Below are 26,504 nucleotides of genomic sequence, written 5' to 3'. Positions count from 1 at the left end.
GTGCAAAGGAACAGAAGGTGCATTGACATTGTATAGGGAAGCCACCAGAATTTAATGAGAAATCCTAACCAAGAATATCAAAAACAATAAAACACAAAAGTTCAGAGGGTTATAAATTCCTCCCAGTTTCCACTACCTAATTCTCCAAATTGGAGCAAAGATACATGTGGACCTTGCTTCAAATGTGTACCAAGCTTAGTATGTGCTAAATACAATGGCAAATATAATGGGGTAGAGGAAGTAATTTAATAGAAATATTCTTAAACGATCCAAATGTTTATTAAATAATAAAACAGAAACCAACTAACCAAAAAAAAAAATTGTAAAATTATGTCAACTTTCTTCTCAGGTAGTAAGGTTGTTTAAAAAAGAAATATTTTACCATTATAAATTTCCATGTAACTTACCACTTAACCAGGAAACTGTATCTTTTATACTGAAAATTAAATGTAAGATATAAAAGAATGATATAAAGCATACAGAAACTGACTTGTCAAGTCATGACAATATAGACCAAAATGTATTCTAGGTATGCTGACATGCTCTCCAAACTACCTGGTTCTTAGAAGAATAGCTTCCATCAGATAGTACAGCAGAACAATGACAGCTCACTTTGGCGGTCTCACCCCAACACAGGACACATAAACACAGCTATGGAAAACCTGCAGACTAAGAACACTGGCCACTCAATGCTAAGTGCTTGGTAACTTGGAAGCAGTGAGTCATGAGACCAAAAAGGATGCTTCTCAGTGAGCTACAGCGACAGCAGCAACACACAGAGCAAAACGGAACAAAATAAAGGACAAGAGGAGCTGGGAGTCATCCAAAGAAAGGCCCAGCTCCCGGATCCTTGACCTGATGGCCATGTGTACAGGAAAAAATGAGGATCTCATTTTATATGCAAAGTAGAATGGGGTACTCCAAGAAAATAGAACTTGGCAAGTGCTTATCAATAAATTTCATTTTAACAACAGTAATATTTTTTCTCTTTACTTCAAGTGACTAAAAGTAGTCACTTTTAGGGGAAGATTCATTATGCTGTGCTTAACAAAACTGAGTTAAGAATGTTAGATATGACTGAACTATTTAGATCTAGAAATATGAGTATATATCCTCAAGTACTTCATTTCTAAGTAATAATATATTGTGTTACTTATTTAATATATTAACAGCATTCCATCTTTTATCTTAATGCTTGTCAAAGTAGGAACATAAATTTCAGTTTTCTTGCTTCTTTTAATTTAACACTGAAGAAAATAGCTTTTACCAAGGAGGTATTTATTTGTAAGTAAATTATATGTAATTTCAAGCACTGATAGTTGACCTAGCATTTCTTATGAACCAATTGGTACTTATATAACAGATTTAACCTTTACAGTTAAAAATTTTTTTTTCTTTGAGTCACAAAAGATCAGCAGCCAAGAGTAAAAAGTGAATGACTAACTTTCTCAGATAAATGTTCTGGCCAAGAATTTTCGAGTTAATTTAAGACACAACTGATAATCTATTCCTCACATTTCTAAGGATAAAATCACTTGCTGAAAACCTTCAATATGTGAGGGAGAAAAATCTCCTTTTTAAAAAAAGTACTATGAAGGAGTATAACTTTAAAGAAAAAATAAAATGAAGAATAATTTTATCAGAGACTAGGGATATAACTCAGTTGGTTGTATTATTGTTCAGCATACAGGAAACTCTAAATTTAGTGCCTTGGCAAGGTGGACCATGCCTGTGATCTCAGCATGTGGAAAGTGGAGGCAAGGGAAGCAGAGGTTCAAGATCACCTCTGGCTACACAGGAAACTGGAGACAGCCTGGGATATACAGGAGTCTGTCTCAAAAACATAAAACAAATAAACAAGAACTACTATCACAAATTGAAGGACTTGAAAACATATTATACCTATTGTATGTCATTTATTTATCTTTTCAATATACATGTATCACTAAAAAGATAACACCGTAGGTATTTGCATACATAGTACTATTATAGTTAGAAACCTAATGACCTCCAAAGTCTAAATGTTAAACCTTGGTATCCAGGGTGAAGCTATCATGAAGTAGAGCCCAGTGGAATATCCTTAGGTCACTGGAAGCTCTCATTTGAAGAGGACTGAAGTACTTTAGCTTCTTCTCCTTTCTTTGTGCTTCTTGACTATGAAGCATGCAGACTGACATCATACATAGACCCCCACTGTTATCCACCACTGAGTCCACTTAGTATTAAACTGTAAGATCCAACACCCTGAGTAAACAACACCTCTTCCCTTAACAAGTTCATTGTCTTGAATATTCATTATAGTATCAAGTAGATATTATGCACAAATATTGATTATGTAAATATCTACATTGTCTTTATTTTAGTTGTGTTTTTATGATCTGACTTTTATTCCTAAGGATTATATCAGCCATTCCCTAACAGCCAAAACAAATCTTAATTAAATATAGACAGACATAATCACAGTAACAAAGAAAATTTAGTAACTACAAGTTATCACATGGGCTGTGGGCACAGTTCAGTAGAAAGAACATACCCAGCACATGCAAGGCTCTGGGCTTGATCCCCAACACTTACAAAACACTAAACAAATTATCCTAAAAGCAGTAAGTTATCTCTAAAGCGATATATATTTTATATGACTAATAAATTATAATACTTCCCTAACAAGATAGTCAAAAGGGAAGCAAAGAGTACAGATATTACTAATTGACATTAACAAGAGATAATATCACTCTTTCAAGAAAAATGTTTATCAGATGATTTCAAACTAAAAGATCTAAGTGACAACAGAATTATGCTACATTGAAATGTCGAAAGATTTATAGTTTGCAATTACATACAGATACACTGAGGGATCTTAGATGAAATGCCCCACATTGGGAAGAGGGAACTTGTAGAGCCTATCTCCAATAGAAAGACAGGGCATCAAGTGAGGGATGGGTTGCCATCCACAGTCACAACTCTGACCTATAATTGTTCCTGTCTGAAAGAATTACAGGGATGGAAATGGAGAGGAGTCTGAGGAAAAGAAGGTCTAGCGACAGGCCCAAAGTGGGATCCAGCTCAAGGGGCGGTTCCAAGACCTGACACTATTACTGAGGCTATGGAACACTCATGACTGCCCTCCAAAAGACCCAACAAGCAGCTGAAAGAGTCAGATGCAGATATTTGCACCCAACCAGTGGACAGAACCAGCTGACCCCTGTTGTTGAATTAGGAAAGACTGATAAAAGCTGAGGAGAAAGGTGATCCTATAGCAGGACCAACAGTCTCAATTAATCTGGACCCCCGAGATCTCTCAAACACTGGACCACCAAACAGACAGCATACACCAGCTGATATGAGACCCCCAACACACATACAGTAGAGGACTTCCAGGTCTGTGTTCATTCAGAGATGATGCACCTAACCCTCAAGAGACTGGAGGCCCCAGGGAGTTTTGAGGTGAGGTGGGGTGAGGGGTAGGGACATCCACGAGGAAACAGGGGGGTGGGAAGGAGGTATGGAATGTGGAACAGTCAGAGGGTGGATGTGGGGAAGGGGGTAATAAAATATGGAGTGTAAAAATTAAATTAATTTAAAAAATAAAAAATAAAAATTATATATATATATATATACATATATATATGAAAAAAAACATTTATCCATACAAAATTACTCTAAGAGAGATCCAGCATCTATACTGTAGACAGCTGTACAACTAAAACTCTGATAATTTCCAGATACATCAGTCGCTTAAACATCATAATTTAAAGCCTCTATATTGGGTCATAAAATATTATTAGTCATTTCTTTCTAAGAAATAACTTAAAAGCTGCACAAATTAAGGAAAAAATAGTAGTGGAGAATTGGCAGTACAAAACTGTCATGTCAGGGGAAAGAAAAACAAGAAATGAAGTCCTTACTGTGCCTGCAAGCAATTCCTATGAAGAAAGCATAAACACAGGGGCCCGTGGCATCTAACAATCATGATGGTTTAAGAAGATGGAGATGATGTGGAAACTACAAACATAAATACAAACTACATAAATGTGAGACAAATCTAACCAGTCAGATTTAACAGAGAATACCATGGTGCAGATAGGCCAACAGAGATTCAAGCCTCAACCAGTGGAAGTCATCAGAAGTCACTGGAGACATCCAATAGGAACACCAGAAGGGCCACAGCTCACCCAGGAGTAGAGTCTAGACCTCTGTAAGGAGGACACTCTAACAATATGGGTTTTTGTGTTTGTTTGTTTGTTTGGTTGGTTGGTTGGTTGGTTGGTTGGTTTGGTTTTTGGTTTTTGGTTTTTTTTGGTTTTTGGTTTTTGGTTTTTGGTTTTTATTTTTGGTTTTTGGTTTTTGGTTTTTGGTTTTGGTTTTGGTTTTGGTTGTTTGTTTTTTTCAATCTTGGTATTATTGGCACCTTCAGCTAAAAAATGTATTTCTTAATTAGAGCTGTTCTGGCTTTTATCTACTAGATGTTAGTACCACAACAGTTATGATACATAAAAATGTCTCTAGATAATGCCATATGCCCACTGGAAGGCAAAACTGTTCCACTTTAAAACCAGTGTTTAAAAACCTTTCTAGCAAAATTTAAATAGGCCCCAAAGAAGTGAGTCTCCTCTGATAATACCTTTGCCACTTGTTAGAACAGATTCTAATTGTACAAGCACAAATGCATTAAAAATCAAGACACACAATGTAGTATCCAGCCAGGCATAGGATGCATACTCATAATCTCAACACTAGGGAGACTGAAGCAGGAAATCTTGTGGTGGAGGCCAACCTAGAATATCTACCAAGACAATGTCTCAAGCATAAAACTAAACAGATAAATGAATAACTTCTATTTAAAAAAATGATCATCTCTATAAGACATTGAAAAGGCTAGGACAAAATCTAAAATCTGTTCAAGAAAAAAAAATCAAATTAAGGACTATTGAAAACTTCCTCTCAACTTTATATAAGGGCGCTTAACAAAACTGGAGAGCTCAAATTATCTAATCCTTCAGACTGACTACACTTCTCCACAGGAGGAAGAACAAGGCTAACAGCATGTCCACTCTCATTGTACACCATGTTCAAGCCAGAACAATGGGCAATAACAATAAGTTAGAGGATATCTAAATTGACAAAACAGAAATAAACCTGTCTTTATTCATAACACTGTTTATTTACAAATAGCATGATTCCATAGAGAGAAGATCCTAAAGAAATTACTAAAACCAAAACAATGGATGGAAAAACCTCTGAGAACGACATTAATGTAAAAGGTTTCATGGACAGAAATACAAGTTAGATTTTGATGAATTATAATTTTACTCTTTTTAAAAAAATAACCTGAGCCAGTATAACTGTTTCTTGAAATTGTAAGGGCAAAAGGAGAATTCCTTCAACTAACATTAAAGAATATATCAACTGTATGTCTTAAGGTTTAAATTTACTCTAACTAAAAAACAAACAAACAAAAAGATTGGGAAACACTGTGCTGGTATAGCTATTATCAAGCTAACATACATATGCAAACAACTCGAGTTAATCATTTTCTTCTTGGTATGAACTAATAATTTCTTTGAGCAAAAGCACAAGAAAATTTTAAAATTAAAACACAGCAAATATAAACCCATGAATTAGATATCACAGTATTTTATAGAAGCAGGGGTATCATGACAGCTATCATACCCATTGGCCTTTTACTGATCTAGACCTGTCTCTATTAGTGTAAACCAAACCACTAAGGAAAAGATTCACTCAGATATGCATACAACATGTATTCTGTCATAAAGTAAAACCTACTATACCCTAAAGAAGATAATGACTCTCACCACATTGATAGCAAAAAGGCTGTTATCATCCCAGATTTCTGATGAAATTGCTTGTCCAATGAGCAGCATGTCCTCTGCAAGCAGTTCCAGAACTCTTATTATCATTTCTCTGCTGCCTAGACATAAAAATGGGAGAAGCACAAGGGAAAACAAAGTTACTTGATTTTCAGTTAATTAGCTGGACCCTCTAGCTAGGCATGTTTCCAAATTCTTATTTCCCCATCCTTGGTGTTTTTAAACTGCTAACAGAGATGAATAAGGAAGTTACAATCTCACTGTAACAGACCAAATGTGCTCATAAGTGTCAAAGTTACTTGAAAGTAGAAATTACTAAAAAGAGTCTGGAGAGATGGTTCAGTGATTAAGAGCACTGTCTGCCCTCTTCTGGTATGTCTGAAGACAGCTACAGTGTACTCATATAAATAAATCTTTTTTAAAAAAGAAAGAAAGAGAGAGAGAGAGAGAGAGAGAGAGAGAGAGAGAGAGAGAGAGAGAGAGAAGAGAAGAGAAGAGAAGAGAAGAGAAGAGAAGAGAAGAGAAGAGAAGAGAAGAGAAGAGAAGAGAAGAGACTAAAAATACCTGAAACAGATTTAAGCAATTTCAAATTAAGAGACCATCCATGTTATATACTATATGGAACAAAACAAGCAAGTTTAGAGAACACATTCTGTTTTGTTTTGTTTTGTTTTGTTTTTAATTGGATATTTTCTTTATTTACATTTCAAATGTTATCCCCTTCCCCCACTTCTATGAGGGTGTTCCTCTACCCACCCACCCACTCCCACCTCCCCACCCTCGATTCCCCTACAATGGGGCATCTATCGAGCCTTCATAGGACCAAGGACACCTCCTTCCATTGATGCACGACAAAGCCATTTTCTGCTACATATGCAGCTGGAACCTAGTGCACTCTTTTGTTGATGGCTTAGTCCCTGGGAGTTCTGGGGGGTCTGGTTGGTTGATACTGTTGTTCTTCCTATGGGGTTATAAACCCCTTCAACTCGTCCAGTCCCTTTTCTAACTCCTCTGTTAGGGACCTGAGCTCAATCCAATGGTTGGCTGCTAACATCTGTCTCTGTGGGAGACAACCATATCAGGCTCCTCTAGTCACTTCTCTCTAGTACAAGAAGCATTAACCTTTGTCATAGAGTCACACATACATAAGAGTCACATGAGAAAGTAATACTATACCACAGTAACTAAAAGAATAAATGTCCATCCACAGTACTGTATACTGAAGAAATTATAAAAAATCGCATCCAATGCTGAGAGTGTAACTAAGCTGTTAGAAGGCTTGCCTAGCTTGCTTGAGGCCCTAAGTTCCATTTCCAGATGGCCTACACCAGATATGGTAAGGCACACTTCTGATCTTATTACTCAAGAGGTGAAGGCAAAAAGATTAGAAGCTTAAAGTCATCTTGAGCTGTTTAGTAAGTTTAAGACCAGACTGAGACACCTGAGACTGTCTAAACAAACAAACAAACAAACAAACAAACAGCCACTATCCACAAACATTCCAAAAGATGGTGCACTATACACACATGGTGGTACAGCACTGGGTTACATGACATGTTCTTGGCCAATTACCAGACCATCTCAAAAGAACAAAACTAACACTCCCCTAAAAGAAACGTAATCTCCTTTCTCTGCTGAGATAGAAAACAAAAGCATTGTCCAAAACTCTGAAAAGCTAACTTTCAAATAAGACTGATCTGTCTTATATCTTAAAGGTTAATTTCTAATGAATTATTAGTAAAACAAACTCCTGAATCACAGGAATCTACATTTATTTTTTCATTAGAACAGCTGGAGCAAGCTCTCTCTACATCTCTTACAATACTGAACAATTACAAATTATGCAATAATTTACTGTGAAAGGGCAAGGGAACATTTAGAAATTTTTATGTACAAGATATAACTTTATAATTATCAATCTGACTTTTTACAGCAAATTAAAGAAAGGTTAAATGCAAACTCATTAAGACTAAAACTGTTCTTCCTAATATACCAGACAAATAAACAGAACCGCCTGATGATGCAAAGTGCCACTCTTGTGTCACATAACACCATCAGCATGTGAAAGCATGCACACTCACGTGCCTGGAAGCCATGACCCCACTGGGAGGAGGAAGGGGAGAGGGTAGAAGATATAAATGCTTCCCAAATTATACCTTTGCTCTATTTTTCTCTCCATCCCCTTCAAGAAGACAAAAACCAAGACAAAACAAAACAAAACAAAAAAATTAAACATTCAACTATTAATATGGGATTTTTGATAAATAAACTAACAAAGGCAAAACTCACTTCATCAAATATCTTGACAAGTTTATCAACTGCTGAGAGATGTAGTTTTAGGGGTGAGTGCTTGCCTAGAAAACATGAACACCTGCTTCAATACCCAAAATTGAGGAGGAAAGTATAAACTTACAGAATACAAACCATTATTGCTTCCAACACTTTGCTTACATTGAAAAATGTTGGAGCATGGACTCCAAGTTTAGCGCTTTTGGTCAGGTCCCTGCTGTTGGCTATCTTGACAACAAGTCAGAAAATCATTTTAAACCCTAGTTCCCTCCTTTGAAACATGACAACACTAACCTCGACTGCTGAAGGAGAAAAATGGGTTGTTGACAAACAGAAAAAAATGCTCGTGAAATCAAGTAGCAATGGCTGAGCAGGCTGGGAACTCCACACGGGGCTCCATCCCTAGACTCTGACAGAAACCAGCCACACTGTAACTGTGTCTACCATGCTTTAGGAAAAGAATACTTAGCACATACGAGTAAAATGTGACCCAGAACACGTAGGGGTTGCTTTAGAGAAAAATATATTGTAATAAAGGTTAGAAATCTAGGTAGGGGGATTGGTTATCATTTCCTGCCTTATAAGATATGAATATGGCTAGAGAGATAGCTCAGAAGTTAAGAGCAATTGCTGCTCTTGAAAAGGACCCAAGTTGTTCAGTTCCCAGCACCCACATAGTGATTCATAACCCTCTGTTACTCATTCAAGGGGATATGATGCCCTTTTCTGGTCCCTATGAGGACTAAACACACATGGTGCACACATACCAATGTACAACAGTCAAACACTCATACACATAATATCAATAAATCTTTTTAAGAAGACATGAGTGTAAGGTATGAGCAACAGAGAGTACCTCAAACTGTGACTGACAAGCAAAAGTGAATTTTTTTGCTGGTCTTAAATGTATTTTTTTAACTTTTTCTACCTAAATTTTTAGCTGGTGTTCATATTTAAAATACTGAAGAAGCCCATGACAACAAATGAATGGAAGAAGATACTCTATTTGAATATCAGCATGGCACCACATTTATTGAAGTAAAAAGGGGAGGTGGCTTGCTAATTTCTAAGGAAAGATAAGTAAAAATAGATGCTAGAAGCCTTACTACAAAAGAAAGCACATAAAACAAACACAAACTGTGTCAGAAATGGAATTCCCGACACAGCTAACCTGTTCTCAGCAGAGGAGCTGCTGCCTCCAGGGTGGAGATGCAGAACTGAGGAAGACTAAGCTGTTGGAACTGCAGCTCCAGTGTGTCCTCTGCTTCCAGCTCCGGCAGATCCACGGGTGCCACGTCCAAAGGAGAATGCACAGATATCCTAGAGTTCACATGCGTGTGACTACTACTTCCACTGGAAAGTAAAAAAGAAAGATCTTGAGTAAGAAGGCAACTCAAACAGCAGACTTGCTGTTACCTGCTGCACAGCAGAGCTCACACTATTTATCGTTCTGACTTATGTAAGAAGTCTGACAAGTTGGACAAAATTCCATACAGAGAACCTCAGATGATACATGAAGGAGCTAAAGGTGCAGCTCAATGGCACTGCCCTTACCCAGCATGTACTAGGCTACAGACTGCAACACCACAAAAGAAAAACAGAAAAATGGAACATGAAGCAAAACATGCATTCATTTAGTCCTTGCTTTTCACATTGATGACTTTGAAACATGAAAATTTCTATAGCAGAAAACAGGAGCAGGAATAACCCACTGACTTCTTTAAAAAAAAAAAAAAAAAGCAGGCTCACAGCAAAGCACTGATGGGAGCAAATCATAAGGATAAAACTAAACAGTTTATGCAGTTGCTGCTGAGGGCTTCTATGATTCTCAACCAATGTTCTAAGTAAGCCAATATGAGCCTCAGAAAGATACCATAAGAAGTGGGTTACTTACCAGGACATTCAACATCATATGATTTTGAAAATTCTTTCTCCATTAAAAGATTCTTACTCTGGGTCCTCAAAATTCTGACTTATGTTTTGGACAGATACAGCTGAATCAATGAGACATGCTTTGTAAACATTCAAAGCTGCCCAGATTTTATGCCTAATTCCTTATTTATTAGCTTCAAGATTCTAAGCATCCCAAAATAGGGATTTCTTTCAATGACTGACAGACCCTGCAAGGAAGCTGTTCATACACGAAGAACAAAATAGTAAAGCATGCTTTATAGCAAGGTAAAAGAAAACCTGTACGTCACCAGCCAACTACACAAGAGCACTGTGCTCTCCTGCCATAGGCAACCCCTACTCTACCCTTAGCAATAGTCATAGTTTCAACCCCTTGAAAATGCAGGCTTTGCTGCAAGTAATAGCAACAATAGCAATGCCTATCCTATTGTAAAACTGTCTGACGGTGACTGAGAAAATCAAGAATGTAAAGCATGTTGTCCTAACACCATGCTCATGACCATGCTAAATATGCGTGAGCTTCTGGGTCAGCAGAAACAACAACCAAGCCAAAACATCGCTTCCTAATTGAACACTGCTTAGGATGACATGCAAGAAAAGGCTACTGTGTTACAATATTTATTACCTTAGGATAGGCTAACATAGATCTAATGTCATCCCTTCAAGAAAACATGACATATGAAAAATCTGTATTCACATAGATAAATGATGTTTGCCCCTTGAAATAGTTCCCATTTAAACAATATTCATTTCCATATACACAGGACTTTAAATTATGATTAGGCTTACAAAAAATATGTATAAAAATACCATTTTAACAATATAATTCAGCAATTATAATAATTGAGAGACAGCTCAGTGGATTAAGGCACTTACCATTAGAGCCAGATAACCTGAGTTAACCCCAAAAGCGAGTGTAAAGGGTGAAGGAGAGAACCAAATCCACAAAGTTATCCTCTGACATCCACACCTGCAGCATGGCATGTTAGACACTATCCCAAGTCCCCCTCCCACATATTATTTTTTTAATGTAATGTTCTATCTATAGCTGAAAAATAACTTAGTGGAACAAAGAAATAGAAAGGAATAGAGAATACAGATTGATTGCAGGATAGTGAATTGGGGTGACATGGTTTAGTTAAACACACATAAAGAGAAAGAGTCGGAGACTGAGAGGGAGCATGTGAATGTGTACTAAAAGCAGAGTTTCAAGGTAATATTTGTTAGCCTGTAGATCATAATAACAAAACTGTGAAAGTTACTGGTTTAAACAGGCCTATACATAGGGCAACAATCCAAGAGACAACAGGGGGATCAATTCTCTCCTCATAAAATGCACACAGACACAGGAGCCAATCACCTGGAAGACACTGCATCCCAGTCCTGACCATCTCCTCGGGGTCGCTGGCCTGTGCGCCCAACCACAGAAGGCCGAGAGCTACTGCTTCCCGGGGATGGGTTTGGGGAATGGTAAGGACCTCTTGCTTCATGACAGTAAGACAAAGAAGAATTCTGGGAGACTGTGTCTGGAGAAATAAAGAAATATAATTACCCCTGATAGAAGCAGACTTCTGATAATGTGGATTAATTATATCTACCAGACTTTTAGCAAAAATTAACAAGAGACAGAATGATTCTGCAGGGAAAAAAATCAAAGTGTAAAATCACACTTTCTACCAAATATCCACACAGCATATTCCTGACCTGATTTTAAGAAGTTCTGGGTAGTGACAGTTAAGACTGTGAAACAGAACAACACTGGGTAAGTCTCCCCAGCTGTGAACTCTCAAAGCACTCCTGCTTTGAACCACATGCAAACATTATTACAACATGAAACATCAATCTAAATATGAGATAAAACCATAAATATTCTTCCCAGTCAGTAACAGAAAATCCTCACGGCAATTGATTCTTATATACGGAAACCAAAACATAAACAACAAAAGAAAATAAATAAACCTGACTTTATCACATATAAAACTTTTGTGCATCAAAATATATTATAAGAAAGCATAAAGCAAAATACAGAGTGGCAAAATATTTGCAAAATATGTATTTAGTAAGGGTTTAATATTTTGAATACGTTAATAGCTCCTAAAAGTCAACAGTAAACAAAGAACCAGGTGAAAAATGGGCAAAGGTTTTAATAGCCATTTCTCCTAAGTAGACACACAAATAACAACAAGAACACACAAAAATTCAGTAATGAGTTCATTATCCATTGTTAGTGTCTGGAGATGCAAATCAAAAGGAGAATGATAAGCCTCTTAGAACCTGTGAAATGTTATGATGAAGAATGAGAGGAAGCACACATGAGTAACTGCAATGTGCAGAAGTTTTATGCATTGCTAGTAGACAGGTAAAATGCTGTAGCTACCAACAAGGGGGCTTGAAGACCTTCCAAAGCTAAAGAAAGAACTAGCATATGATCTTTAGTTCATTCTTGCATATACAAAAGACTCAAATATACACATGTAAGACACTGTTCACTGATGCATGATTCAAGGTATAGGCAACATAAACATCCCTCAAGAGATAAATAAATAAAAACAATCTGGCACATACATACAATGGAAAATTATTCAGCTATAGGAAGAAATAAAATACAGACACATGGTATAAGGAAGGCATAGCTTCAAACTATTACAAAGAAAATAAGCCAGAAACAAAAATGGCAAATTTTGTATGATCTCATATGTATCTAGAATGGACAAAATTCACAATAAAATTAGATTAGTGCTCATCAGTAGGTGAAGAAAAAGAAGAAATGGGGATTTATTACTTAATTCCTCTCTTCAGAATAACAAAAACTGTCTATAGAGAGCTGTAAACCAGCTCACATTACACTCTTTTTAAAAGCCACAATTATATTTTATGTTATAAGTGCTCATGTAGCCTGGTGTGCTGGTTTACACCTTTAATCCTAGCATTAGGAAGGCAGAAACAGGAGGATCTCTGTGAGCTCGAGGCCAGCCTGACCTACATGAGTTCCAGGACAGGCAGAGCTTCCTTATGTACATTTGTTGAGAAGACACATGATGGTGAAAGTAGCACTTCATTTCACATGTGTATTTACAGACAGCTATAGGTAATGAAAAAGACATGATAGATAACTGACAGACTTTACCAGGGGAAAAAATTAACACCACACACTTCTCATTGTACTTCACAAACTAAGAAATGCTTAAAAAGATCTATGTCTTAGTTAGGGTTTCATTGCTATGAAGAGACCCCATGCTCTAGGCAACTCTTATAAAACATTTAACTGGGGCTGGTTTACAGTTTCAGAGGTTCACTCTATTATCATCATGGGAGGAAGCATGACAGCATGCAGGCAGACATGGTGCTTGAGGAACCCAGAGTTCTATGTCTTAATGTGAAGGCAGTCAGAAGAAGACTGTCTTCTGCAGGCAGCCAGGAGGAAACTAAAATTCCACACTGGAATTCTAGTGGAGCTTAAGCCTAGGAGACCTCAAAGGCCACCAACACAGAGACACAACCCCTTCAACAAGGCCATACCTACCCCAACGAGGCCACACCTCCTAATAATACCACTTCCCATGGGCCAAGAGTATTCAGTATTCAATCCACCACAATCTACATACCTGTATAACCTCTCTTATCTTACCTCACCTCCTTGCACCTGACTCAAGACACCCTGCTCTCCCAGGCCATGTTTGCCTTGCTCAAGCACATCACCCACTTGGTGCCTTGGGCTCTGACTCCTCCTAAACACTCTTCATGCAACTCTCTTCAATAGGAATGCAACTATTCATCTAAAGAAAGTGGCATTCTCTTCTGTCATGTCACCTTTTGATTTCTTTAGAGCACTTCTTCTCAGAAACAACCCTGATTTTAACTGTCCACCTAAAGTATAAGCCCACAGAACAGAGTTGCTTGGTCAGTGTTACCTACCCAGAGGCTAGTCTATCAGCTGTTGTATAATAGGAGATAAAGAAGTCCTAGAACTCTTTCTATGCTAAAACAGTGGGCACAGCTCTCTGGGATCATTTGCAGAAAGCCCATTAATAATATTAACGAGAGCCCATAGCCTCTAATTCTATGGTAATTGCAACATAAAATACAAATACTCAAGTATCAGAGTTTGAGTGAAGCCCCCAAGTAAAAAGGGACTGAAAAACAGGATAACAAATGACTAGAGTTTTGTATTTACTTTCAAGGCATGGTATACAAGCACAGAGAAATCATGTTGTAGAGACTATTCTGCCTAGGTCAACCTGTATCCCATCTGTCCACCAGGGGGCATTTTTCCTCTGAAAAGCCTGTGGCTGCTAGCACATCTGCATATGCTACATCTCAAAAAGGATAAACAAGGCTTTGGTAAAATACAAATCACTGTTTTTCAAGCAAAAGAATGTTTTTATGCATTAAAATTCCCTAAGTCCCACATGAACTGTAACAGTCTGAATCCTAGTCCCCAGGCCCATAATGATTGAGAATCTGGGGATAAACAGAAAAGCACTCTGGAAATGTCTAAGCAAGTAAATCCAGCACCGAGAAGCTTCAGAAAAATGGGACTTCTGCTATAGTCATCCTTAAGGTGAAGAGCCAGAAGTCTCAGAGGGGAGACACAACAGAAAAGGAAAGGAGACTGTTGAAGGGAGAGCAGCCAGCTTGCTCTTACTCAGAGCACCCAGGACAGGCGGCTCACGTGTGTCTGTAACTTCAGCACTGGAGGATCCAACACCAGGCTTCCTCAGGTACCTGCACTGATGTGCACATATCCATAACAGACACACAGCTACAGATTATTAAAAATAATAGAAATTAATCTTTAAAAATAATTCTTCAGCCGGGCAGTGGTGGTGCACGCCTTTAATCCCAGCACTTGGGAGGCAGAGGCAGGCGGATTTCTGAGTTCCAGGCCATCCTGGTCTACAGAGTGAATTCCAGGACAGCCAGAGCTACACAGAGAAACCCTGTCTTGAAAAATCACCAAAAAAATAAATAAATAAATAAATAATAATAATAATAATTGAAACCACCTGCAAAAGAGCATATTCCGTTTTCTGAGAAAATTCCAGAAAATTATGAACAACAAATGCCCTGACCTCCTATAGTTAGCACTTCACTGATCTTTCCTGACCTAGTTTATCCTGAAAACCCATAAACTACTTTATAAACTCATTTAGGAAAGAAAAGTTCTTCAGATAAAAAACAAAGCATACTAAAACATTTTTATCTAAGATTTTATTAAATCCTTTAAGCAATGTAACTTCAAAAGCTACCAACATCACATATATAGCCTTTGTTAAGACTGTGAAAGAAAATCTCTTTAAGCTGGCATTCACCTTTAGATGTCAACTACTGTCCTTCAGTGTGTGCCTCTCTGTTAGTGGCCACACCTAATTCTTTATGAGACTGGTTTTCTAAGTAATTCAAACTTTGCTTTATTTAAAAAAAAAAAAAGCAAAAACAAAATGGGATCATGGTGGTTCTCTCATTTGCCTAGCTTCTATTCAAGAGTCAATGACATCTTAGGAGTGGGGATGTGTATTGTGAAAGGCAAAGAATACATAGTCAACTTCCAAGTGAGGTGGACATTTCTCAGAAAAAGATAAAGAATATTGCTATCTGGTGAAGAGATAAGCAAAGTACCTTGTCTACTGGAGAAAAAGTTGGGGTCTCTGTAAAAGTTGAGTCTGTTTCTTAAGCTTGTGCACAGCTGCTGCAAACAGGACACTGACTGTAATGCTAGACGATGCTTCCCATCTCCTCCGAAGGCCAGCTTCACCAGACACAAAAGGCCCTGAGGTGGGAGAGTGAAAGTGGTTATAGAAACAGAGAGCTCAGCTCCACAGAACACTGTAGCCAGGCATGGTGGTCAGGAGGCAGCAGTCTGGTCTACATAGCAAGCTCCAGAGCATATATATCAAGACCTACATTTTTAAAAATTAATGTTTTTAGAACTACATACAAAAACAAAAACCAAAAAAATAAAAATGGATGTGGTATGCAAGTAAAGAAAGGTGAATAAGCAAATAAAAAGATTGTAAATTTTCACAAAACATGAGAAACTGGGGTCAGAGGGACAAGACTCTTGCACACAAGCCTGACACTCCGAGTTTGACACCCTGGATTCATATAAAATAAAAGGGGGGAATCACCTTCACAAAGTTGTTTAATGACATGAACACAGACAAATACACATCATGAGCACTCAACATGATAATAATTAAATATATTTTATTCAAAAAAAAGAAAAAATGTTTGAAAAAAGATACTGGCAAAAATTACAGCAAAATCCAACAATGTCTAAAGGTGATAAAATTAAACAAGTCAAGGTGGCACCTCATGCCTGCTGCAGTACCAACTACCCAGATATTCAGTACACTTGAGCCCATGTGAGTCTGACACAAACCTAGGCAACACAACCAAACATCATCTCAGTGACATTTAAAAGCTAACTAGGTCTGGTGCAATGGCTCACAAGTTAAGAGCATGTGTTGCTCTTGCAGAGAACCTGGGTTCAATTCCCATGACCCACATGGAAGCTCACAACTATCAGGGTTAAGGTTCGAGGGAACCTGATGCCCACTTTTGACCTCCATAGGCCCCAGGGGCACACAGCACATGGGGTAGACATACATGCAGACAAAACACTCATACACATACAATAAAAAGTAAATAAGTACAAATAATAAAACAGCTGACTGAAGCAGTCAGTATCTTCCATCTGGAAGGAAAGTGGTTCTCACTAAGGACACCACTACACAGCACACAGAGTCACAGCTCACTGAATCACACACAGCAAGTCCTCTGCACCTCACACATCTGAAGCACTTTACGGGCTTCAGTAATAAACAGCTCTTTTGTTTCCATTTGCCATCTATGATGGAAGGCACCCACACTGCAGATCACTGGGGTCCATTTAGCCTGACTGAGAACAGAGAACCCTCAGGTATTACGAGATGCTTCGGGTATGTTACAATCCCCACTTGGATCTCTCCCTATTGCAGAGAAAGAGACTGCATAAAAGGAAAGGGTAATCAATATTGATCTTGATAATGTATTTCTTCAGCATTATTCTCTTTATTATACAGTATACTAAACATAAAGGTTATTGCTGCCCATTCTTCCAAAGCTTACTCTCTCTTAGAGTAAATGGAGCTGGTGAGATGGCTCAGTGGATAAAGACACATGCCATGCAACCTGGAAACCTAAGCTTAATCCTCAGAACCCACATCAAGGTGGAAGGAGAGAATCAATGCTATAAAGTGACCCTCTGACCTCCACACCCTGATATAGAAACTTAAAACTTTAAATTTAAAGAAGAAATCCAAAAAAATGAGAATTTGAGATAGACAGACTTGACAGAAAGTACTAAATAGACTACTGTCCACTAAAAGAATGGTAACTATCCAGATAAGTTAGAGAGAAGGCAGTTTAAGTAACTCAATACTTCATTTTTAAAATTAAAATTAATACAAGTTTTCTCCCCAAGACTCTTATTCTGCCATGCACTTCACTAATTTGTAATAAGATAAAATGTTGTTGTAAAGCCTAAAACTTACAGAAGATGCTTACCTGAACAATCTTTGGCCTCTGAAGAAAAATCTCAGCAGGAAAGTCTTGCATGATCACGTCCTTCAGAAGCTCACAGGTGTTCCAGATCAGAGTGTGGTTACTACTTCTCAAAGAGCTAAGACAACAGAGCTACATGTCAGAAAGAATACATGTCCACCTGCCTGTGTAACCTACAGGCATAACGTCTCTGTTAATGCCTTAAGCCCCACCAGAGGCATCACTTGTCCCTGGATATGTCCTCCTATCTTTTCCTAGGCAACTCTGAGGAGGTACTTCTATATACCCACATTTTTAAATTAGTTACTGCTTTGCATCCTCCACTAGACCATACTCTGGAACAAAAACTACATCACATTAACCGCTGACTGTGAAGACTATCACAACTCTACCAAATGGGACTGGTAAGTCAAATACAATTTTCTAATTAAAAGGAAAAGAAATGATAGCCTGTATAGTAGTAATTTCTGGGAATTCGATTCTCCAGTCATCTTCCCTATTCTAGATGTCCTTTCATCCCAAACCCTTAGCTTCCTCTTTCCTAAGGATGCAGCAACTGTATACAATCAACCTCGAGAACTCAGACTTATTCTACTGATTTCTTAGGTACTGACTCACAATTAATAATTCACCCTCGAACCATTCTAAGGAGGGCAGGACCTCTTTAAAACTTTGCCTAAAATAATGATGTAAGCATTACCAGTAATCTCCTGTATTTTGCCTTTCAAATTTGATTTTCATCTAAACTCATACCTTATAAAAAGAGACAATTCAGTTATTATGACTTCAATTAAATTACACCAAGTAAATATGAATATGAAAAACACCATTTTGGGGCTGGAAAGATGGCTCAGAGGTTAAGAGCACTGGCTGCTCTTCCAGAGTTCCTGAATTCAATTCCCTGCAATTACATGGCGGTTCATAACTATCTATGACCAGATATGGTACCTTCTTCTGGCATGCAGGCATACATGCGGGCAGAACTCTTATACATAATAAATTCATGCATACACACATATATAAACCACTATCTGGGACTGAAGAGATAGCTCAGTAGTCAAGAGCACATGCTGCTCTTACAGAGGGCCCAATTTCAGTTCCCTGCACCCACATTAATCAGCTCACAACCACCTGTTAAATCCTGCTCCAGGGGACTGAATGCCATCTTATGGACTTCTCTGGCACATGCACAAACCCACACACAGACACAGTAAGTTAATTAAAACGACAAATAAAATTTTTTCTTTTAAAAAATTTTAAGGGTTTCACAATCTTACCCTGGCTAAACTCAGACTCATAGAGATCTACCTGACTCTGCCTCAAGAGTCCCAGCATTAAAAGTATGTGCCACTATATATAGTCCATCCTAAAAATAAGCCTTAAAAAATAAAAAAACAACAAAACAGACTCTGCAAACTTTTATAAATCAGCCCCTCTCCTTTTATAAATCCTCCTAACTTAAAATCAATACACACTAGAGAAGACTGGTGCAGGCATCTCCAACCTTCTTAACACTGTTAAGTTTTCCTCCTCATGGAGCCCATGTTTTAAAGTATATTCGACCAAACAGAGTATATGTAGGTTTCCCACTGCTCTTCATGAAGGGCACCAGAAATACTCAATCAGACAGTGTACACAATTAGAGATAACATGTCATGAAAGACTGTGTAAGCTTCCAACCACAGAAGACTCTGAGTGTGACCCAGGTGCACAGAACATGCTTATCATCACAGCAAATGTTAGGGGGAAGATGGAGGGAAGAGCAGCAGGAGTTCAAGGTTATCCTTGGCTACATGATACCCTAGTAAGCTTGAGGCCAGCCTGGGCTACCTGATACCCAATCTAGGGAAAAAATGGGCATGTAAATAGCTCAAAGATAAAGACTTGCAACAATTTTACTCAAAAATCACATTGCAGAACGTGTTAGCTTCTCCAGAAGAAAACATACAGATAACTATCAGATTCCACTGTTACAAGGAACCAAAAAGACCTGTAATACATCAGCTCTGTACCTTTCATTGGAAGAGAGAACATGTCTGTCTGTTGTGGTCAGGGGTAGCCAAGGAAACACAGAGAACCTCAGCCACTTCACAGCCTGGTTTCCTGTTAAAGGAACAGCAAAACTTAACAATCAAATATGATGGTGTGAAAATAATATGCGTCAAACGGTTTGTGAACATGAACTCATTATCATTACACTCCTTTCTGTTCCAGACAGAGAAAGTATAGCATTTAAAGCGCTTTTAGATGCTTCCTGTTCCCTTATGTTGTTATTCCACCTTTAAGTTGCCATGAAAGCTTTTTAAAAGCAGAGGATTCTAAATTAAGTTTATTTTGATTCTTGATATCAGCAGACACTCTCTTTAGCACATCCTTTCATCTCAACTATAACATGTAATACAATATTAACTTGTGCAATTTTTAACTATTCCCTGTAACCTTGGACAAACTTTTCAACTTTTGTCAGTGTCTTAGTTGGTAAAATAGGGACACTAGGATTTAAGTCTGTGTGGTCAAGTTTTATGCTATACTAACTGTATTTGAGCCACTGTAGTCAGGTGATGGTAGTGCCCCTACCCCATTGGATAATACCAAATCTCACTGTGGTTTGGTAAGTATTCATTCACTCCTTTGAAGAATCCACATTGGATGCCTAATATATTTTTAGCATTGTTTCAAATACTGAGAAAGAGGGGCTGTCACAACTTATTACACTAGGTAGGAGACAAACAGTAAACATATATATAAAATCTGCTAGGAAGGAACGTAAAGAGAAGGTCAATCAGAAAGTTTTCTGACAGAGGAGGCGCTAAGAACACAATCAGACACAGTACAACCAGTCATGTTTTGGTTACTTTTGGCCAACATGAAACAAGCTAGTTATCTGGGGGTTAAGTAACAATTGAGGAAATATCTCCATCAAACTGTCTGTAGGGCATCTTATTGATTAATCACTGATGTGGGAGAGCCCAGACCCTAGAAGGTAGTACTGGGTGGTATAGGAAAATAGTCTGAGAAAGCCATGAAGAACAAGCCAATAACAAGCATTCCTCTAAAGTCTTTGCTTCAGTTCCTGCCTTGAGTTTCTGCCCTGACTTCTTTCATGGTAGCTTATAAGCTATAAGATGAAATGAGCCCTTTCCTCCCAATCAAAAACATCACTTTTGTCATGATGTTTATCACAGCAATAAAAAACAAACTAATATACTACAAACAATCATCCGGAAGGTCTCTATAACAAGAGCAGAAACCATACATAGGCCACACACATGCACACACACACACACACACACACACACACACACACACACTGGCTGAGCCAGTGTGGATCTTTTTATTTACCAGCCAAACATTTCCCTATGTATACACACCCGCTGGCCCTGGTGGTACTTCCATCTGCTGGAAATTACTTTTGTCTTGGGGAAAATATCCTGTTAAGACTTCAGGTTGTTGTGACAATTCTGAAAAGAAAATACGTTAATTGCTATGTTATTAATTCACCTACTAAAACAAGAATTATCCATCTTAAAGTGTGTTATTTTCTCTCACTCTTTCAATGATTATTAAAACTAAATAAATAATAAAAATTTAAAAAGCAATCAAGCTAATTCTCTGACTATTGTATTTTCCAAAACAAGGAAGGAAAAAAAAAAGACTGTTTAGCCAAGTTCCAAGAAAGGTGCTTTTTCCTCTCTTTCACTGTAAGATAAATACAGTTACTACTTAGATTGAAAATATCCGAATATGATGAGTCTGCTAAAAGTATCAAATGATGACTGCCCCCCCACCCCCGTGTTTCTTAGTCTATCTCCCTTCACTTTCCTACTCAAATTTATAGCTCCCACTTTTGCTTTAGTTCTCACTGAATATGCTTAGGAAAAGATTGTCAAAAAAAAGGGACATGGGTTGGCAAGGTGGCTCAGCTGGTAAAGGAACTTCCCACCAAGCCTGACAGTCTGGGACTTACACTGGTGGAAGAGAGAACTGACTCCCACAAGTGTCCTCTGTCCTCAAGTTATGTCAAGGCTGACATTCATCCACATGCAGACATCCATATACAGATACGTATACACACACACAAACATAAGAGGTTACCAATTTGATCAGTGTGGTAACTGGAAGAACACAGTGCAGGAACTTCTGAAGGAAGAATGAAAAGTCCATCGAGAATGCCATCAATCTCAGCCTGTATTACTGGCTCCACATTTGGACGGAGCTTAGATAAAAACTCTACTGCACCAAGGTCAATCAAGTGTTGGACGGCTGGAGAATACTACAGTAAAAGAAATATTCTTGAGAATAGCCATGAACATGGAAATCTCTAAACTTCATTTTACCACAATCAAAACATAGCAATCTTAGTGTAACAAATATTTCATGTTTTGGAAAACAAACTGCATTGCTGTGCTCTAAACAACTTCCATGAATCAAATATAAAGGAAAACAAACTTAAGAGAGAGCTATACTCTAGAGAAAGACAGGACTCTGAGCATTAAAAATAAACACTACCAATTCTTCTTTTACTTTTAAATGTTTTATTGCTAATATAGTCACCTTAGAAAATGGGTTCCATTATGGCACTTTCACACATACTCATCATTGTACTTTGTCTTTCCATCACAAGCACATATGCTCGAGCACACACACACAGGCTGGCCCCTGTCTCATAGGATCTCTTCTACTTCCATGCCTTTCTTTTATATATAAGGTAAGTTACTTTTCTCTACTGACACTTTATCTTAGTCTCCTTACTGTTATCAAAATGCCAAAGTCATTAAAATTCCCCCCTGATGATAATGACTTAAAGAGACGGAACTCATATTGACATTTGACATTGGTCCTTAAAATTAAATTACTCTTAATGTAGGTATAGGAACAGAAAACATTATTTTTCATGAAATAGTATTATATTCACTTTACTTAGACGTACTTAAAGTGCTCCTTTTAATGCTGGAAACGTCTAATTTAAACATGAAATATCAGGAAAATGAAGAAAAATGGGAGGCAAATAATCAAAAAAAAAAAAAAAAAAAAAATCCAGAACTTAGTAGTTCTACTTCAAGGTACAGTACAACGTGAGATAAGCTATTATAACAAATGACGATCAATGCCTACCCAGATGAATTAAAATTCAACACCTTTGGGTGTCTTCAAAAATGTTAATGCCAAGTATTTCAATAAATACTATAGTTAACTTAGACCATAGTTGTTTTATTTCAAAACGACGTTACCTTAACCAATCTGCTTAACAAGTTCAGAACCTCCTCTTTCATTGGGACAGATGGGAAATTGAACCATTCGAGCAAATGGAGAAAAAGCAACCTTTCCTGAATCAAGTCAGCATAGCAGATCAAGTTGTGCTCAATCTTGCACAGGATACTTTTGAGGGCGCGTTCCCTGATCTCCGCCAGCTGATGGCCTGTCAGAAAAGTTGGCACAAAGTAATTTTATCTCACGATTCTGAAAAGACGACCCACTCATAACTTACTCTGAATGTGCGCGAATCCCTCCCATCCCCCTGGAGAGAAAGCAGGATGAAACTAAGCCTCAGGTGCGCTAGATGTGGCCGAGCATAGTGTGAGCAAGGTCAGCGGACAACTCTGGACAAGCAGGGACTCGGAGCGGTGACCTGCGCGACCCGGCCTCCGGAACCCAGCACCACCAAGCCAAGACCCGAGGGCTCTTCTGACCCTGGGCAACATCGACAGTTACCGAGCTTCCTGATGAGCCCCGCCAGAACCATCTCTCCGCCACAATCAGTCGCCGCCGGAGAATTAAACTGTCGCGCCACAGAATCCGTTCATAATTAATATCCTCCGGAAACTCGGCCGAAACAAACAGAGGTTCCACGATGTTTAAGCTATCCACCCCTTGAGTAGAGAGCATTAGGTGAAATGTTCCCAATGCTTCCGTCACCACACAAGCTTACGACATCTCTATGTTTCTACGGCTCATTCCTTAACCTCAATCTCCATCCTAAAAAGCCTAAGGAATAAAGGAGTCAAGAAGAGGTAGAACCATCTTCCGCCCAAGTGCATGTCGGGAGTTGTAGTCCTGGCTCAGGCCCGCTGCCTACAGAATTTCCGTACACGCCCCTTCGCTCCTTGGTACTGAGTTCCTGCTTTCAGACGCGGGCTGTGAAGCGGGCTCTTAGGACCTGGCAACAGCCCAAGGCTCTGGGTGGGATTTATTCCGATCGTGCCAATCTGAATGTTTAGCTTCTAGAGCTTGGGTTTTGTTTTGTGTAGTTGATCTTCCCACTCTCTTCCTGATTATTAAATGATTCAAGCTGTAAAATGTAACTGCAAAGTTCAGCGCCTAGGATACCTGACCTCAAGCAGAAGCAAGAATGTGTGTGTGTGTGTGTGTGTGTGTGTGGGGGGGGGGGGGGGGGGGGGTGCGAAGGGAGAAACAAGAGAAAAGAGAAAAGAAGAAAAAAGGAACGGGAAGATTCTATTCGAATGCTTTCCAAGTGCATTTTCCATGCTTTTCTTACATATGCTGTAATCAATCTCAACGAAAAGAAATAGCAAACGATAGTTAAGAGTGACGACCAAGTTAAATTTACAAAATTATTTACATTTTAAGGAACATTTTATTGTAATCTTTTCGATTTCCTAGGAAGGGAGGGGATGTCAAAATAGATATCAAAATAGATAACTCATTCTTTTCTTGCAAGAGAAGAAATTTAAAATTCAGAGAAGTACCTATCCAAAGTTACACCAAATACTAAGACTAAAGAACTAGTTTTCTGTTTCTTGTCTCATTGGAACAGTACTGCTTTTATCTGTGTGTGTGTGTGTGTGTGTGTGGTGTGTGTGTGTGTGTGTGTGTGTGTGTGTGTGTGTGTGTGTGTTCACGTGCACAGGCGTGTGTGTTTGTGTTTTAGATAAACAAGTGAAATATGAGTTGAATCTTGGATAAATAGAAATGTACTAAGTCCCAAAAGCGGGATAAGGAAATATCTATAACAAAGAGTATTGGAGGAAATGTGGCAGAAACAAGAAAGTGAGAAATGAGACCAGTTTTCTTGGGAAAAAGAAAAGGATAGAAAGGTTGCTGCTAGTTTCTAAATATTTTCTATTTGGCCTTCTGATCTTTCCTCCCAGCCCTTTCAGCCCCACAGCAGCTGACCAGTACTTATGAAAACACAATATCTTCTCATTCTTGACCCTCTGGCTCCAGGCAAAAACATAGTTGTGTGTTTAAACAAGTCTCCACTTGGCTCTGCCTAAACAGCTTACTTGGCCAAAATTTAAGTGTAGCTACCTTCTTCCACCTCTGCACCTCATAAATAATTTGCCAAACACACCCAAAGTAGAAACTATGAAGGACATTACATAACTTCAAAACTGAGCAGTCAACTCAAGCACAAAACATATAGTTGTGGATTAGAACTCCTCATGACCATATGCAGAAATAATGGGAATAACTTGTCAGTGGTATTTCTAAAAGCCAGTCTTGGATGACCAGTGACTAGTTACTCAGTGGATAAAAGGTAATAATCCTGTAGGGAAAATATCAACATAAGCATGATGCCTTACCTCGATTTGGGAGGTATGACTATAAAAAGGTCTGTTTGTTGCACTTTTAACCAATATGAACATTTTACTTTTTTAAATGTTGTGATTGTCGAGTTTACATGGGTTTAAAAAAAATTATCCCGTCTCCAAAATGGTTAGAAGCAAATACATTCTGTATTTTAGTTTTTTTGATTGATTGATTGGTTGGTTGGTTGATTGATTGATTGTTTTTTGGAACATTTATCTACACAATAATGAGTTAGTTTGTGTATGGAGGCAAAGCCTAGTGAGAAATTTTATTTCATATGTACTTTCTGAGAATAGTCTAAAGGTAATTTTATACATTTTCGTGTGTGATTTGTGTGATATTTGTGTGTAATGTGTATATGAGTGATGTGCTTGTGTAATGTGTGTGGTATGTGTGAGTGTGATGTACATATGATGTGAGAGAGAGAGAGAAAGAGAGAGAGAGAGAGTATGCATGGTTTGGTATATGAATAGGTTTCAGAGGCATTGCATCTCCTGGAGCAGGAGATGTTGAGCTGCCTGCTGTTGGTGCTAGGATAAGAACTCAGATGCTTGGAAAGAGCAGTAAGCACTCTTAGCCACAGAGCCAACTCTTCAGCCCTTTTACAGCACTTTTATACATGAAATCAGTTTGAGGTGTTCAACTCTTCACAATAACTGTGCAGCATCTGTACCCCAAATTTCAGATATTGGAGAATTTGGGATTTCTGATTTTTGAAATAAGAATATTCATCCTGAGTGGCTTTTATAATCAGGCAAAAGCATTAAGTAATCTTTACTGCATTCAAAACAAAGAAACTCATCTAAAATGTGATTATTGTTTATATTGTATTATCTAAGTATTGTTCTGACAATCCTCCCTCAAAAAAAAATCAATCTTCAGTTTCTTAGTTCTACTGTTTAAAAAGCACACACCCATAGTAAAAATCCTTTCTATTCACTATTGTGGCTGTAGTCATGAGTATACCTGGCTTCAGAAAAGGCTCATTTCCAATGTTTTCTGGCATTTAAAAAAAAAAAAAGGTAAGGCTGAACATTACTAAGATCAGTGAAATCAATCAGTGACAACTCTGTCATCATATCTCAAAGATGATCAGAGATGTTATGGTCATCCACGGCCCTTAACTGTCTTCCAGTGGGTTGCCAAAAGGACTGACAAAGGTATCTTGGCAAGGAAACAGATATGGTCAAAGTTTGAATGTCAGAGAAGTTAACTTGGTTCAGGCAGGTGGGAATTCCACACAGGCAGTAGAGGGATACTGTGACTCTAGAATATCTTATTTATGAGCTGGCAGGGATGCTTCTGATCACTCTGGATGGAAATATGAAGTCGGTAAAAGATAGTTGCCTCTGCCTCGCTGCTGGTGGTTCTTGACCCTTA

The 26,504-nt window shown here is 38.2% G+C and overlaps 1 protein-coding gene and 1 non-coding gene across 7 annotated transcripts in view; both read right to left on the bottom strand.

Moving 5' to 3' along the window:
• Rttn (rotatin) overlaps window positions 1–23,628 on the bottom strand; it is a 159,279-nt gene extending 135,651 nt beyond the window's left edge. For 4 of the 6 annotated variants that reach the window (XR_386368.3, XR_001782364.1, XR_001782365.2 and 1 more), the window contains exons 1-10: window positions 23,286–23,628; window positions 22,805–22,992; window positions 21,669–21,846; window positions 20,945–21,034; window positions 19,586–19,676; window positions 17,577–17,691; window positions 15,648–15,798; window positions 11,389–11,554; window positions 9,289–9,470; window positions 5,814–5,929 (exon numbers count right to left, since the gene is read on the bottom strand). Coding sequence is in view for 2 of the 6 variants with exons in the window: in NM_175542.3 (NP_780751.2) it covers window positions 5,814–5,929; window positions 9,289–9,470; window positions 11,389–11,554; window positions 15,648–15,798; window positions 17,577–17,691; window positions 19,586–19,676; window positions 20,945–21,034; window positions 21,669–21,846; window positions 22,805–22,992; window positions 23,286–23,316 (1,308 nt within the window). In the remaining 4 variants the exon portion in view is untranslated. Of the gene's footprint in view, window positions 1–5,813; window positions 5,930–8,117; window positions 8,183–9,288; window positions 9,471–11,388; window positions 11,555–15,647; window positions 15,799–17,576; window positions 17,692–19,585; window positions 19,677–20,944; window positions 21,035–21,668; window positions 21,847–22,804; window positions 22,993–23,285 lie in introns of all 6 variants that reach the window. The other 2 variants (XM_030250463.1, NM_175542.3) reach the window with 2 other exon arrangements.
• Mir6359 (microRNA 6359) lies at window positions 23,254–23,334 on the bottom strand. Its single transcript, NR_105777.1, has one exon. It is a non-coding gene; the product is annotated as a microRNA 6359 (primary transcript).
• Window positions 23,629–26,504: the final 2,876 nt, after the last annotated feature.

Source organism: Mus musculus, chromosome 18 (assembly GCF_000001635.26).
Source record: "Mus musculus strain C57BL/6J chromosome 18, GRCm38.p6 C57BL/6J".
NCBI lineage: Eukaryota > Metazoa > Chordata > Mammalia > Rodentia > Muridae > Mus > Mus musculus.
Note: the sequence above shows the minus strand (reverse complement) of the source record. Positions and strands in the feature narration are given on the sequence as shown.